This window comes from Anolis sagrei, chromosome 2 (assembly GCF_037176765.1).
Source record: "Anolis sagrei isolate rAnoSag1 chromosome 2, rAnoSag1.mat, whole genome shotgun sequence".
In the NCBI taxonomy this organism is placed as follows: Eukaryota; Metazoa; Chordata; class Lepidosauria; order Squamata; family Dactyloidae; genus Anolis; species Anolis sagrei.
In genome coordinates this window covers 170140142-170152606 of record NC_090022.1, presented here as the reverse complement: position 1 = coordinate 170152606, position 12465 = coordinate 170140142, and the positions used below count along the sequence as shown (strand labels likewise).

The window sequence follows — 12465 nt, the reverse complement described above, 5'->3', positions numbered from 1 at the left end:
TTCAGTAGATGTAAAGGGTTCATGAAGGTTGTTCTCAGTTTCAGGTTGTCTGACTATTGGTTTCCTTCCTACTTTGGTGGCAAGGTTGGGTTTCCCATTCTTCAGAAGTTGATGCACTATCTGATCTCCCTTTATGTTGGCATGAGTATTAGTTTGTGGGGAATCATTGCTCAACTGTCTTAGCAGCCTCCACGCCTTCTGACTGCTCCTTCCCATGTCGACTTCAGTTCTTTCTTGGCTTCAGAGATGGAGGACAAAATGCTCTGCACTGCCTGAAGTTTGCTCACTAAATGGGTCTTCGTTGTGGAGCCTGTAATAGTCTTCCAGCAAGGCAGCTGTTTCAGGAGTAATGCCCCGAAGGAAGTGTGTTCTGCAGCCTCTCAGTGTAGAGGCTCGTGAGCAGGTTTGTACTATTTCAATAAAGTGCTTGTGTTCCTCGGGGATTGGGGTGAGCGATATGATCTTGTCATGGAACATGCCTGAGAATTTAGTCTGATCTGCCTTTCTGAAGTTGAATCTTTTTTAAAATCGGACTTTCTGAGGCCTTATAGTTGGGAACAATTGGCATACTATTGGTCAGTGCTGTGTGTTTGGTATTGGTGGTCCCACTGATTTAGTGCATTGCTGCACAATGCTGTCGCTCACAAACAAGAGGTCTGGGTTGTATCCTCGGTGCCATCTCCCACTGTTGTAGGATGGTGGGAATCTACTATCATGAATAAGTGATGGTTTGTGCAGTTCAGCCCAGGAGAGGAAAGCCTCTCCATTTTTATCCTCCTGGGCATAGCATCATACATGGCTTATGGCTGTTAAAGTCACCAATTACAACCTCCCTTTGGTGCCTAACAAAGTTCTCAGGAGAGGAGAAACAAAACTCTTCATTTGGGGGTTTGTACACAGAGGTAAATGTGATGTTATTAAGCTCTACTCTATAACCTTTATATTGTTTTCTTCAGTGTTATGGGCACTGCTGACTTGGAGGCCTGCTTTTACAAAGACAGTGCTTCCATATTGTGCATGTGGTCTTTTTGCTACTAAGATCATTCCTGGAACTTTTGGTTGCTTCTGTTGTTTCTTGGACACACAGCACGTCACATTTCTTATCTCGACACAGTTCATGGGGCAGCTGTTCTTTGGCCGCTGACACGAGTGAACTACAACTCCCATATGCAAGTCCTATCTTCCATTGTCCATCCTTCTCCAAACTGCACCAGGATGTGGTGTGGGTCATGGGGGCTCTATGTGCCAAGTCTGGTTTTGATCAGTCATTGGATGTGGGTTGCAATGGTCTCAGGAAGTGAATGAAGGTACTGCATGTCCCATCATCAGTGGTCCACCCTCCTCCAAACTGCACCAGGATGTAGAGTGGGTCATGGGGTGCTGTGTATCAAGTTTGGTGTTTAGCAGTCATTGGATGAGGGTCGCAGTGGTCTCAGGAAATGAATGAAAGTACTGCAAGTCCCATCATCCATGGTCTGCCCTCCTTCAAACTGCACCAGGATGTAGAGTGGGTCATGGGGGCTCTTTGTGCCAAGTTTGGTGTTTATCGGTCATTGGATGAGGATCGTAGTGGTCTCAGGAAGTGAGTGAAGGTACTTCAAGTCCCATCATCCATGGTCCATCCTCCTTCAAACTGCACCAGGGTGTAGAGTGGGTCTTGGAAGCTCTGTGTGCCAAAAGCTGACTTCTTTGGGTCAATGTTGAAAAGGGAAGATGGCATCCTCTTTTGGGGCCTAGCAGTGGCCTATGAATGTGGTAGCCAATCAGAAAGCTGTGGATGTATCAGCCAATCAGAACGCTGCCACATACATACATACACTGCCCTCCCTCCTGCCGCATACAAACACTAACTTTTATTATATACATAAATTCAATATTTTATTTTTTTTACAATCTTTCCTTCTCCAAATTCTTTCCCCAGGTTAAACCGCATCAGCTCTGATTTCATGTGCTTATGGCCTTGTTTTCATGTCATTTTTTCTTGCTTGGTATTGGGGAATCACGTTTTGGATACAGTTCTTTGTCTGGAGATTTTTGGCTTTACTTTCAGTATTGGGCTCTGCTGTTTGCTGCATCAAGAAGATTATTGCTGTAACCTATATTTTGGAATGATTTTTGAAGCCAGTATTTAGATGTACTTCTCCTTTTGCCTTTCATGTATATCTTGGAAATACTTTGCTATTCTGTACTCCGGAGTGTACCATTGAAGTAGCTTTTCTATAGAACACCATTTTCTTTAATAAAGTTTCAATCAGTTGATCGACTCCTGTTGACTAAACTATACTTGAACTAATTAGTTCTTTGTTTTGGGAGAAAAGGCCTCACATAGGTTGCTGGGATGCAAGACAATCCCCACTTATATCTGTGAATTTGCAATTGTGTTTGTAACTATAACTGTATTTGTAATTGAAACCAAAGAAGAAAGAAAAACCTTGAAGACATATCGCAGCTCGTTTTGTAACTATAATGATTTAGAAAATATGAATGTTGCAAACGTAAATACTGCAAAACAAAGTCTGTCTCATTTGATTGTAACTGTAAATAAGTGTGTTTGTAGTACGTATTTATCATCATCATCATCATCATCATCATTTAATAACTTATTAATCGCCCTCCATCCAAGAATGTTCCAGGTGATTTACAGCTAAATTATAAAAGATAAAATACATACATACAAAAATTAAAAATTAACAGAGATCGAATGCTCTAGTAAACCGCCAGGTCTTAAGTGCGAGAGTAAAAGGCCCTAAAAATACTTCTACCTACTTGGCAAACTTTGTATATCCCCCTCCCTCCCAGGGGCCCCTCCCTCCTCTCCCTGCCTCAGCCAATCACCTCTCATATGCAAATTTCCCCTCACCTCACAATCCCCCCTTGCCAAACTTTGCATATCCTCCTCCCCCCCAGGGGCCCCTCCCACCAATCTCTCCCTCGGCCAATCACCTCCCATATGCAAATTTTCCCTCTACCCCACAATCCCTCCTTGCCAAACTTTGCATATCCCCCTCCTTCCCAGGGGCCCCTCCCTCCAATCTCTCCCTCGGCCAATCACCTACCATATGCAAATTTCCCCTCACCTCACAATCCCCCCCTTGACAAACATTGCATATTCCCCTACCTCCCAGGGGCCCCTCCCTCCTCTCTCTCCCTCGGCCAATCACCTCACATATGCAAATTTCCCCTCTACCTCACAATCCCTCCTTGCCACACATTGCATATCCTCCTCCCCCCCAGGGGCCCCTCCCACCAATCTCTCCCTCGACCAATCACCTCCCATATGCAAATTTTTCCTCTACCTCACAATCCCCCCTTGCCAAATTTTGCATATCCCCCTCCCTCCCAGGGGCCCCTCCCTCCTCTCTCTCCCTTGGCCAGTCACCTCTCATATGCAAATTTCCCCTCACCTCACAATCCCCCCTTGCCAAACTTTGCATATCCCCCCTCCTTCCCAGGGGCCCCTCCCTCTTCTGCCTCCCTTGGCCAATCACCTCCCATATGGTAATTTCCACTCACCTCACAATCCCCCCTTGCCAAACTTTGCATATCCCCCCTCCTTCCCAGGGGCCCCTCCCTCTTCTGCCTCCTTTGGCCAATCACCTTCCATATGCAAATTTCCCCTCACCTCACAATCCCCCCCTTGCCAAACTTTGCATATCCCCCTACCTCCCAGGGACCCCTCCCTCCTCTCTCTCCCTCGGCCAATCACCTCACATATGCAAATTTCCCCTCTACCTCACAATCCCTCCTTGCCAAACTTTGCATATCCCCCCTCCTTCCCAGGGGCCCCTACCTCTTCTGCCTCCCTTGGCCAATCACCTCCCATATGCAAATTTCCCCTCACCTCACAACCCCCCCTCACCAAACTTTGCATATCCCCCCTCCTTCCCAGGGGCCCCTCCCTCTTCTGCCTCCCTTGGCCAATCACCTCCCATATGCAAATTTCCACTCACCTCACAATCCCCCCTTACCAAACTTTGCATATCCCCCCTCCTTCCCAGAGGCCCCTCCCTCTTCTGCCTCCCTTGGCAAATCACCTCCCATATGCAAATTTCCCCTCACCTCACAATCCCCCCCTTACCAAATTTTGCATATCCCCCCTCCTTCCCAGGGGCCCCTCCCTCTTCTGCCTCCCTTGGCCAATCACCTCCCATATGCAAATTTCCCCTCACCTCACAATTCCCCCTTGCCAAACTTTGCATATCCCCCCTCCTTCCCAGGGGCCCCTCCCTCTTCTCCCTCCCTTGGCAAATCACCTACCATATGCAAATTTCCACTCACCTCACAATCCCCCCTTGCCAAACTTTGCATATCCCCCCTCCTTCCCAGGGGCCCCTCCCTCTTCTGCCTCCCTTGGCCAATCACCTCCCATATGCAAATTTCCCCTCTACCTCACAATCCCCCCTTGCCAAACTTTGCATATCCCCCTCCGTCCCAGGGGCCCCTCCCTCTTCTCACTCCCTTGGCCAATCACCTCCCATATGCAAATTTCCAGTCACCTCACAATCCCCCCTTGCCAAACTTTGCATATTCCCCCTCCTTCCAAGGCCCCCCCCCTTCTGCCTCCCTTGGCCAATCACCTCCCATATGCAAATTTCCAGTCACCTCACAATCCCCCCTTGCCAAACTTTGCATATTCCCCCTCCTTCCAAGGCCCCCCCTCTTCTGCCTCCCTTGGCCAATCACCTCCCATATGCAAATTTCCACTCACCTCACAATCCCCCCTTGCCAAACTTTGCATATCCCCCTCCGTCCCAGGGGCCCCTCCCTCTTCTCACTCCCTTGGCCAATCACCTCCCATATGCAAATTTCCAGTCACCTCACAATCCCCCCTTGCCAAACTTTGCATATTCCCCCTCCTTCCAAGGCCCCCCCTTCTGCCTCCCTTGGCCAATCACCTCCCATATGCAAATTTCCAGTCACCTCACAATCCCCCCTTGCCAAACTTTGCATATTACCCCTCCTTCCAAGGCCCCCCCTCTTCTGCCTCCCTTGGCCAATCACCTCCCATATGCAAATTTCCACTCACCTCACAATCCCCCCTTGCCAAACTTTGCATATCCCCCCTCCTTCCAAGGGGCCCCTCCCTCTTCTGCCTCCCTTGGCCAATCACCTCCCATATGCAAATTTCCCCTCTACCTCACAATCCCCCCTTGCCAAACTTTGCATATCCCCCCTCCTTCCCAGGGGCCCCTCCCTTTTCTCCCTCCCTTGGCAAATCACCTCCCATATGCAAATTTCCACTCACCTCACAATCCCCCCTTGCCAAACTTTGCATATCCCCCCTCCTTCCAAGGGGCCCCTCCCTCTTCTGCCTCCCTTGGCCAATCACCTCCCATATGCAAATTTCCCCTCTACCTCACAATCCCCCCTTGCCAAACTTTGCATATCCCCCCTCCTTCCCCGGGGCCCCTCCCTCTTCTGCCTCCCTTGGCCAATCACCTCCCATATGCAAATTTCCACTCACCTCACAATCCCCCCTTGCCAAATTTTGCATATCCTCCCTCCTTCCCCGGGGCCCCTCCCTCTTCTGCCTCCCTTGGCAAATCACCTCCCATATGCAAATTTCCACTCACCTCACAATCCCCCCTTGCCAAACTTTGCATATCCCCCCTCCTTCCCAGGGACACCTCCCTCTTCTGCCTCCCTTGGCCAATCACCTCCCATATGCAAATTTCCACTCACCTCACAATCCCCCCTTGCCAAATTTTGCATATCCCCCCTCCTTCCCCGGGGCCCCTCCCTCTTCTGCCTCCCTTGGCCAATCACCTCCCATATGCAAATTTCCACTCACCTCACAATCCCCCCTTGCCAAATTTTGCATATCCTCCCTCCTTCCCCGGGGCCCCTCCCTCTTCTGCCTCCCTTGGCAAATCACCTCCCATATGCAAATTTCCACTCACCTCACAATCCCCCCTTGCCAAACTTTGCATATCCCCCCTCCTTCCCAGGGACACCTCCCTCTTCTGCCTCCCTTGGCCAATCACCTCCCATATGCAAATTTCCACTCACCTCACAATCCCCCCTTGCCAAATTTTGCATATCCCCCCTCCTTCCCCGGGGCCCCTCCCTCTTCTGCCTCCCTTGGCCAATCACCTCCCATATGCAAATTTCCACTCACCTCACAATCCCCCCTTGCCAAATTTTGCATATCCCCCCTCCTTCCCCGGGGCCCCTCCCTCTTCTGCCTCCCTTGGCAAATCACCTCCCATATGCAAATTTCCACTCACCTCACAATCCCCCCTTGCCAAATTTTGCATATCCTCCCTCCTTCCCCGGGGCCCCTCCCTCTTCTGCCTCCCTTGGCAAATCACCTCCCATATGCAAATTTCCACTCACCTCACAATCCCCCCTTGCCAAACTTTGCATATCCCCCCTCCTTCCAAGGGGCCCCTCCCTCTTCTGCCTCCCTTGGCAAATCACCTCCCATATGCAAATTTCCACTCACCTCACAATCCCCCCTTGCCAAACTTTGCATATCCCCCCTCCTTCCCAGGGACACCTCCCTCTTCTGCCTCCCTTGGCAAATCACCTCCCATATGCAAATTTCCACTCACCTCACAATCCCCCCTTGCCAAACTTTGCATATCCCCCCTCCTTCCCAGGGACACCTCCCTCTTCTGCCTCCCTTGGCCAATCACCTCCCATATGCAAATTTCCACTCACCTCACAATCCCCCCTTGCCAAATTTTGCATATCCCCCCTCCTTCCCCGGGGCCCCTCCCTCTTCTGCCTCCCTTGGCAAATCACCTCCCATATGCAAATTTCCACTCACCTCACAATCCCCCCTTGCCAAACTTTGCATATCCCCCCTCCTTCCAAGGGGCCCCTCCCTCTTCTGCCTCCCTTGGCCAATCACCTCCCATATGCAAATTTCCACTCACCTCACAATCCCCCCTTGCCAAACTTTGCATATCCCCCCTCCTTCCCCGGGGCCCCTCCCTCTTCTGCCTCCCTTGGCCAATCACCTCCCATATGCAAATTTCCACTGACCTCACAATCCCCCCTTGCCAAATTTTGCATATCCCCCCTCCTTCCCCGGGGCCCCTCCCTCTTCTGCCTCCCTTGGCAAATCACCTCCCATATGCAAATTTCCACTCACCTCACAATCCCCCCTTGCCAAACTTTGCATATCCCCCCTCCTTCCCAGGGACACCTCCCTCTTCTGCCTCCCTTGGCAAATCACCTCCCATATGCAAATTTCCACTCACCTCACAATCCCCCCTTGCCAAATTTTGCATATCCCCCCTCCTTCCCCGGGGCCCCTCCCTCTTCTGCCTCCCTTGGCCAATCACCTCCCATATGCAAATTTCCACTCACCTCACAATCCCCCCTTGCCAAATTTTGCATATCCTCCCTCCTTCCCCGGGGCCCCTCCCTCTTCTGCCTCCCTTGGCCAATCACCTCCCATATGCAAATTTCCACTCACCTCACAATCCCCCCTTGCCAAACTTTGCATATCCCCCCTCCTTCCCAGGGACACCTCCCTCTTCTGCCTCCCTTGGCCAATCACCTCCCATATGCAAATTTCCACTCACCTCACAATCCCCCCTTGCCAAATTTTGCATATCCCCCCTCCTTCCCCGGGGCCCCTCCCTCTTCTGCTTCCCTTGGCAAATCACCTCCCATATGCAAATTTCCACTCACCTCACAATCCCCCCTTGCCAAACTTTGCATATCCCCCCTCCTTCCCAGGGACACCTCCCTCTTCTGCCTCCCTTGGCCAATCACCTCCCATATGCAAATTTCTACTCACCTCACAATCCCCCCTTGCCAAATTTTGCATATCCCCCCTCCTTCCCCGGGGCCCCTCCCTCTTCTGCCTCCCTTGGCCAATCACCTCCCATATGCAAATTTCCACTCACCTCACAATCCCCCCTTGCCAAATTTTGCATATCCCCCCTCCTTCCCCGGGGCCCCTCCCTCTTCTGCCTCCCTTGGCCAATCACCTCCCATATGCAAATTTCCACTCACCTCACAATCCCCCCTTGCCAAATTTTGCATATCCCCCCTCCTTCCCCGGGGCCCCTCCCTCTTCTGCCTCCCTTGGCAAATCACCTCCCATATGCAAATTTCCACTCACCTCACAATCCCCCCTTCCAAACTTTGCATATCCCCCCTCCTTCCAAGGGGCCCCTCCCTCTTCTGCCTCCCTTGGCCAATCACCTCCCATATGCAAATTTCCACTCACCTCACAATCCCCCCTTGCCAAACTTTGCATATCCCCCCTCCTTCCCCGGGGCCCCTCCCTCTTCTGCCTCCCTTGGCCAATCACCTCCCATATGCAAATTTCCACTCACCTCACAATCCCCCCTTGCCAAACTTTGCATATCCCCCCTCCTTCCCAGGGACACCTCCCTCTTCTGCCTCCCTTGGCAAATCACCTCCCATATGCAAATTTCCACTCACCTCACAATCCCCCCTTGCCAAATTTTGCATATCCCCCCTCCTTCCACGGGGCCCCTCCCTCTTCTGCCTCCCTTGGCAAATCACCTCCCATATGCAAATTTCCACTCACCTCACAATCCCCCCTTGCCAAACTTTGCATATCCCCCCTCCTTCCAAGGGGCCCCTCCCTCTTCTGCCTCCCTTGGCCAATCACCTCCCATATGCAAATTTCCACTCACCTCACAATCCCCCCTTGCCAAATTTTGCATATCCTCCCTCCTTCCCCGGGGCCCCTCCCTCTTCTGCCTCCCTTGGCCAATCACCTCCCATATGCTAATTTCCACTCACCTCACAATCCCCCCTTGCCAAATTTTGCATATCCCCCCTCCTTCCCCGGGGCCCCTCCCTCTTCTGCCTCCCTTGGCAAATCACCTCCCATATGCAAATTTCCACTCACCTCACAATCCCCCCTTGCCAAACTTTGCATATCCCCCCTCCTTCCCCGGGGCCCCTCCCTCTTCTGCCTCCCTTGGCCAATCACCTCCCATATGCAAATTTCCACTCACCTCACAATCCCCCCTTGCCAAATTTTGCATATCCCCCCTCCTTCCCCGGGCCCCCCCCCTCTTCTGCCTCCCTTGGCCAATCACCTCCCATATGCAAATTTCCACTCACCTCACAATCCCCCCTTGCCAAATTTTGCATATCCTCCCTCCTTCCCCGGGGCCCCTCCCTCTTCTGCCTCCCTTGGCAAATCACCTCCCATATGCAAATTTCCACTCACCTCACAATCCCCCCTTGCCAAACTTTGCATATCCCCCCTCCTTCCCAGGGACACCTCCCTCTTCTGCCTCCCTTGGCAAATCACCTCCCATATGCAAATTTCCACTCACCTCACAATCCCCCCTTGCCAAACTTTGCATATCCCCCCTCCTTCCCAGGGACACCTCCCTCTTCTGCCTCCCTTGGCCAATCACCTCCCATATGCAAATTTCCACTCACCTCAAAATCCCCCCTTGCCAAATTTTGCATATCCCCCCTCCTTCCCCGGGGCCCCTCCCTCTTCTGCCTCCCTTGGCCAATCACCTCCCATATGCAAATTTCCACTCACCTCACAATCCCCCCTTGCCAAATTTTGCATATCCCCCCTCCTTCCCCGGGGACCCTCCCTCTTCTGCCTCCCTTGGCAAATCACCTCCCATATGCAAATTTCCACTCACCTCACAATCCCCCCTTGCCAAACTTTGCATATCCCCCCTCCTTCCAAGGGGCCCCTCCCTCTTCTGCCTCCCTTGGCCAATCACCTCCCATATGCAAATTTCCACTCACCTCACAATCCCCCCTTGCCAAACTTTGCATATCCTCCTCCCTCCCAGGGGGCCCTCCTTCCTCCCCCTCCTTCGGCCAATCACCTCCCATATGCAAATTTCCCCTCTACCTCACAATCCCCCCCTTGCCAAACTTTGCATATCCCCCCTCATTCCCAGGGGCCCCTCCCTCTTCTGCCTCCCTTGGCCAATCACCTCCCATATGCAAATTCCCACTCACCTCACAATCCCCCCTTGCCAAACTTTGCATATCCCCCCTCATTCCCAGGGGCCCCTCCCTCTTCTGCCTCCCTTGGCCAATCACCTCCCATATGCAAATTTCCACTCACCTCACAATCCCCCCTTGCCAAACTTTGCATATCCCCCCTCCTTCCCAGGGGTCCCTCCCTCTTCTCCCTCCCTTGGCCAATCACCTCCCATATGCAAATTCCCACTCACCTCACAATCCCCCCTTGCCAAACTTTGCATATCCCCCCTCATTCCCAGGGGCCCCTCCCTCTTCTGCCTCCCTTGGCCAATCACCTCCCATATGCAAATTCCCACTCACCTCACAATCCCCCCTTGCCAAACTTTGCATATTCCCCCTCATTCCCAGGGGCCCCTCCCTCTTCTGCCTCCCTTGGCCAATCACCTCCCATATGCAAATTTCCACTCACCTCACAATCCCCCCTTGCCAAACTTTGCATATCCCCCCTCCTTCCCAGGGGCTCCTCCCTCTTCTGCCTCCCTTGGCCAATCACCTCCCATATGCAAATTTCCACTCACCTCACAATCCCCCCTTGCCAAACTTTGCATATCCCCCCTCCTTTCCAGGGGCCCCTCCCTCTTCTGCCTCCCTTGGCCAATCACCTCCCATATGCAAATTTCCACTCACCTCACAATCCCCCCTTGCCAAACTTTGCATATCCCCCCTCCTTCCCAGGGGCCCCTCCCTCTTCTACCTCCCTTGGCCAATCACCTCCAATATGCAAATTTCCACTCACCTCACAATTCCCCCTTACCAAACTTTGCATATCCCCCCTCCTTCCCAGGGGCCCCTCCCTCTTCTGCCTCCCTTGGCCAATCACTTCCCATATGCAAATTTCCCCTCTTCCTCACAATCCCCTCTTGCCAAACTTTGCATATCCTCCTCCCTCCCAGGGGGCCCTCCTTCATCCCCCTCCTTTGGCCAATCACCTCCCATATGCAAATTTCCCCTCACCTCACAATCCCCCCTTGCCAAACTTTGCATATCCCCTCTCCTTCCCAGGGGCCCCTCCCTCTTCTGCCTCCCTTGGCCAATCACCTCCCATATGCAAATTTCCACTCACCTCACAATCCCCCCTTACCAAATATTGCATATCCCTCCCCTTCCCACGGGCCCCTCCCTCTTCTGCCTCCCTTGGCCAATCACCTCCCATATGCAAATTTCCACTCACCTCACAATCCCCCCTTACCAAACTTTGCATATCCCCCCTCCTTCCCTGGGGCCCCTCCCTCTTCTGCCTCCCTTGGCCAATCACCTCCCATATGCAAATTTCCCCTCTACCTCACAATCCCTCCTTGCCAAACTTTGCATATCCCCCCTCCTTCCCAGGGGCCCCTCCCTCTTCTGCCTCCCTTGGCCAATCACCTCCCATATGCAAATTTCCACTCACCTCACAATCCCCCCTTGCCAAACTTTGCATATCCCCCCTCCTTCCCAGGGGCCCCTCCCTCTTCTGCCTCCCTTGGCCAATCACCTCCCATATGCAAATTTCCCCTCACCTCACAATCCCCCCTTGCCAAACTTTGCATATCCCCCCTCCTTCCCAGGAGCCCCTCCCTCTTCTGCCTCCCTTGGCCAATCACCTCCCATATGCAAATTTCCACTCACCTCACAATCCCCCCTTGCCAAATTTTGCATATCCCCCCTCCTTCCCAGGAGCCCCTCCCTCTTCTGCCTCCCTTGGCCAATCACCTCCCATATGCAAATTTCCACTCACCTCACAATCCCCCCTTGCCAAACTTTGCATATCCCCCCTCCTTCCCAGGGGCCCCTCCCTCTTCTGCCTCCCTTGGCCAATCACCTCCCATATGCAAATTTCCACTCACCTCACAATCCCCCCTTGCCAAACTTTGAATATACCCCCTTCTTTCCCGTGGCCCCTCCCTCTTCTGCCTCCCTTGGCCAATCACCTCCCATATGCAAATTTCCCCTCACCTCACAATCCCCCTGGCCAATCCCCACCCACATACCAATTCTCTCTACCCGCAAAGGGACTCCCTGAGAGTGGACTTGGGACCCAAAGGGAGAAGGCAGGCTGCTCCTCTCCTGGGGACCCTTTCCCTCTTGGGCCAGGTCTTCTCTTGGGGGGAGAGAGGGGGACCCCTGGAGGGAACTGGGGCCCAGGGCTTACCTTGGAGGAGCCACAGGAACATCCTCTGTGTTTTCGGGGCCCACGCGGCGATGTGGGTGCCTCGTCCTGACCTTCTGCAAAAGCAAAGGGAGGCCATGAAGGGGGCCCTTGGCGCCAGAACAGGGCTGTCCCCAAAGGGGCCCCAAGGGGAGCGGGAGGGGAGTGTGGCCCTCACCCTGAACCATGACGTGTGTGAGGCCGTCCTGAGGGGGGCGCGCGGGGGGTCCTGGGCTGGAGCGTCCTCTGTGGGGGGCGGCCCCTGCTGGAGCTGCCTGGAGAGCCCTCTGCCCATCTTGGCGTCCAGGAAGGCAATGGCAGGGCCAACTGACGTGAGGTCCCTTCGAACCCCTGGTCTCCATGGCAACCAGGTAAAC

The 12465-nt window shown here is 53.2% G+C and overlaps 1 protein-coding gene across 1 annotated transcript in view; it reads right to left on the bottom strand.

The window, feature by feature from the left end:
* Nucleotides 1-12465, bottom strand: part of LOC132765492 (proteoglycan 4-like) — a 26093-nt gene extending 13628 nt beyond the window's left edge. Inside the window, exons 1-2 of the mRNA XM_067464098.1 lie at nucleotides 12267-12465; nucleotides 12092-12165 (exon numbers count right to left, since the gene is read on the bottom strand). Of these exons, the coding sequence (XP_067320199.1) occupies nucleotides 12092-12165; nucleotides 12267-12383 (191 nt within the window). The 5' untranslated portion in view covers nucleotides 12384-12465. The remainder of the gene's footprint in view (nucleotides 1-12091; nucleotides 12166-12266) is intronic.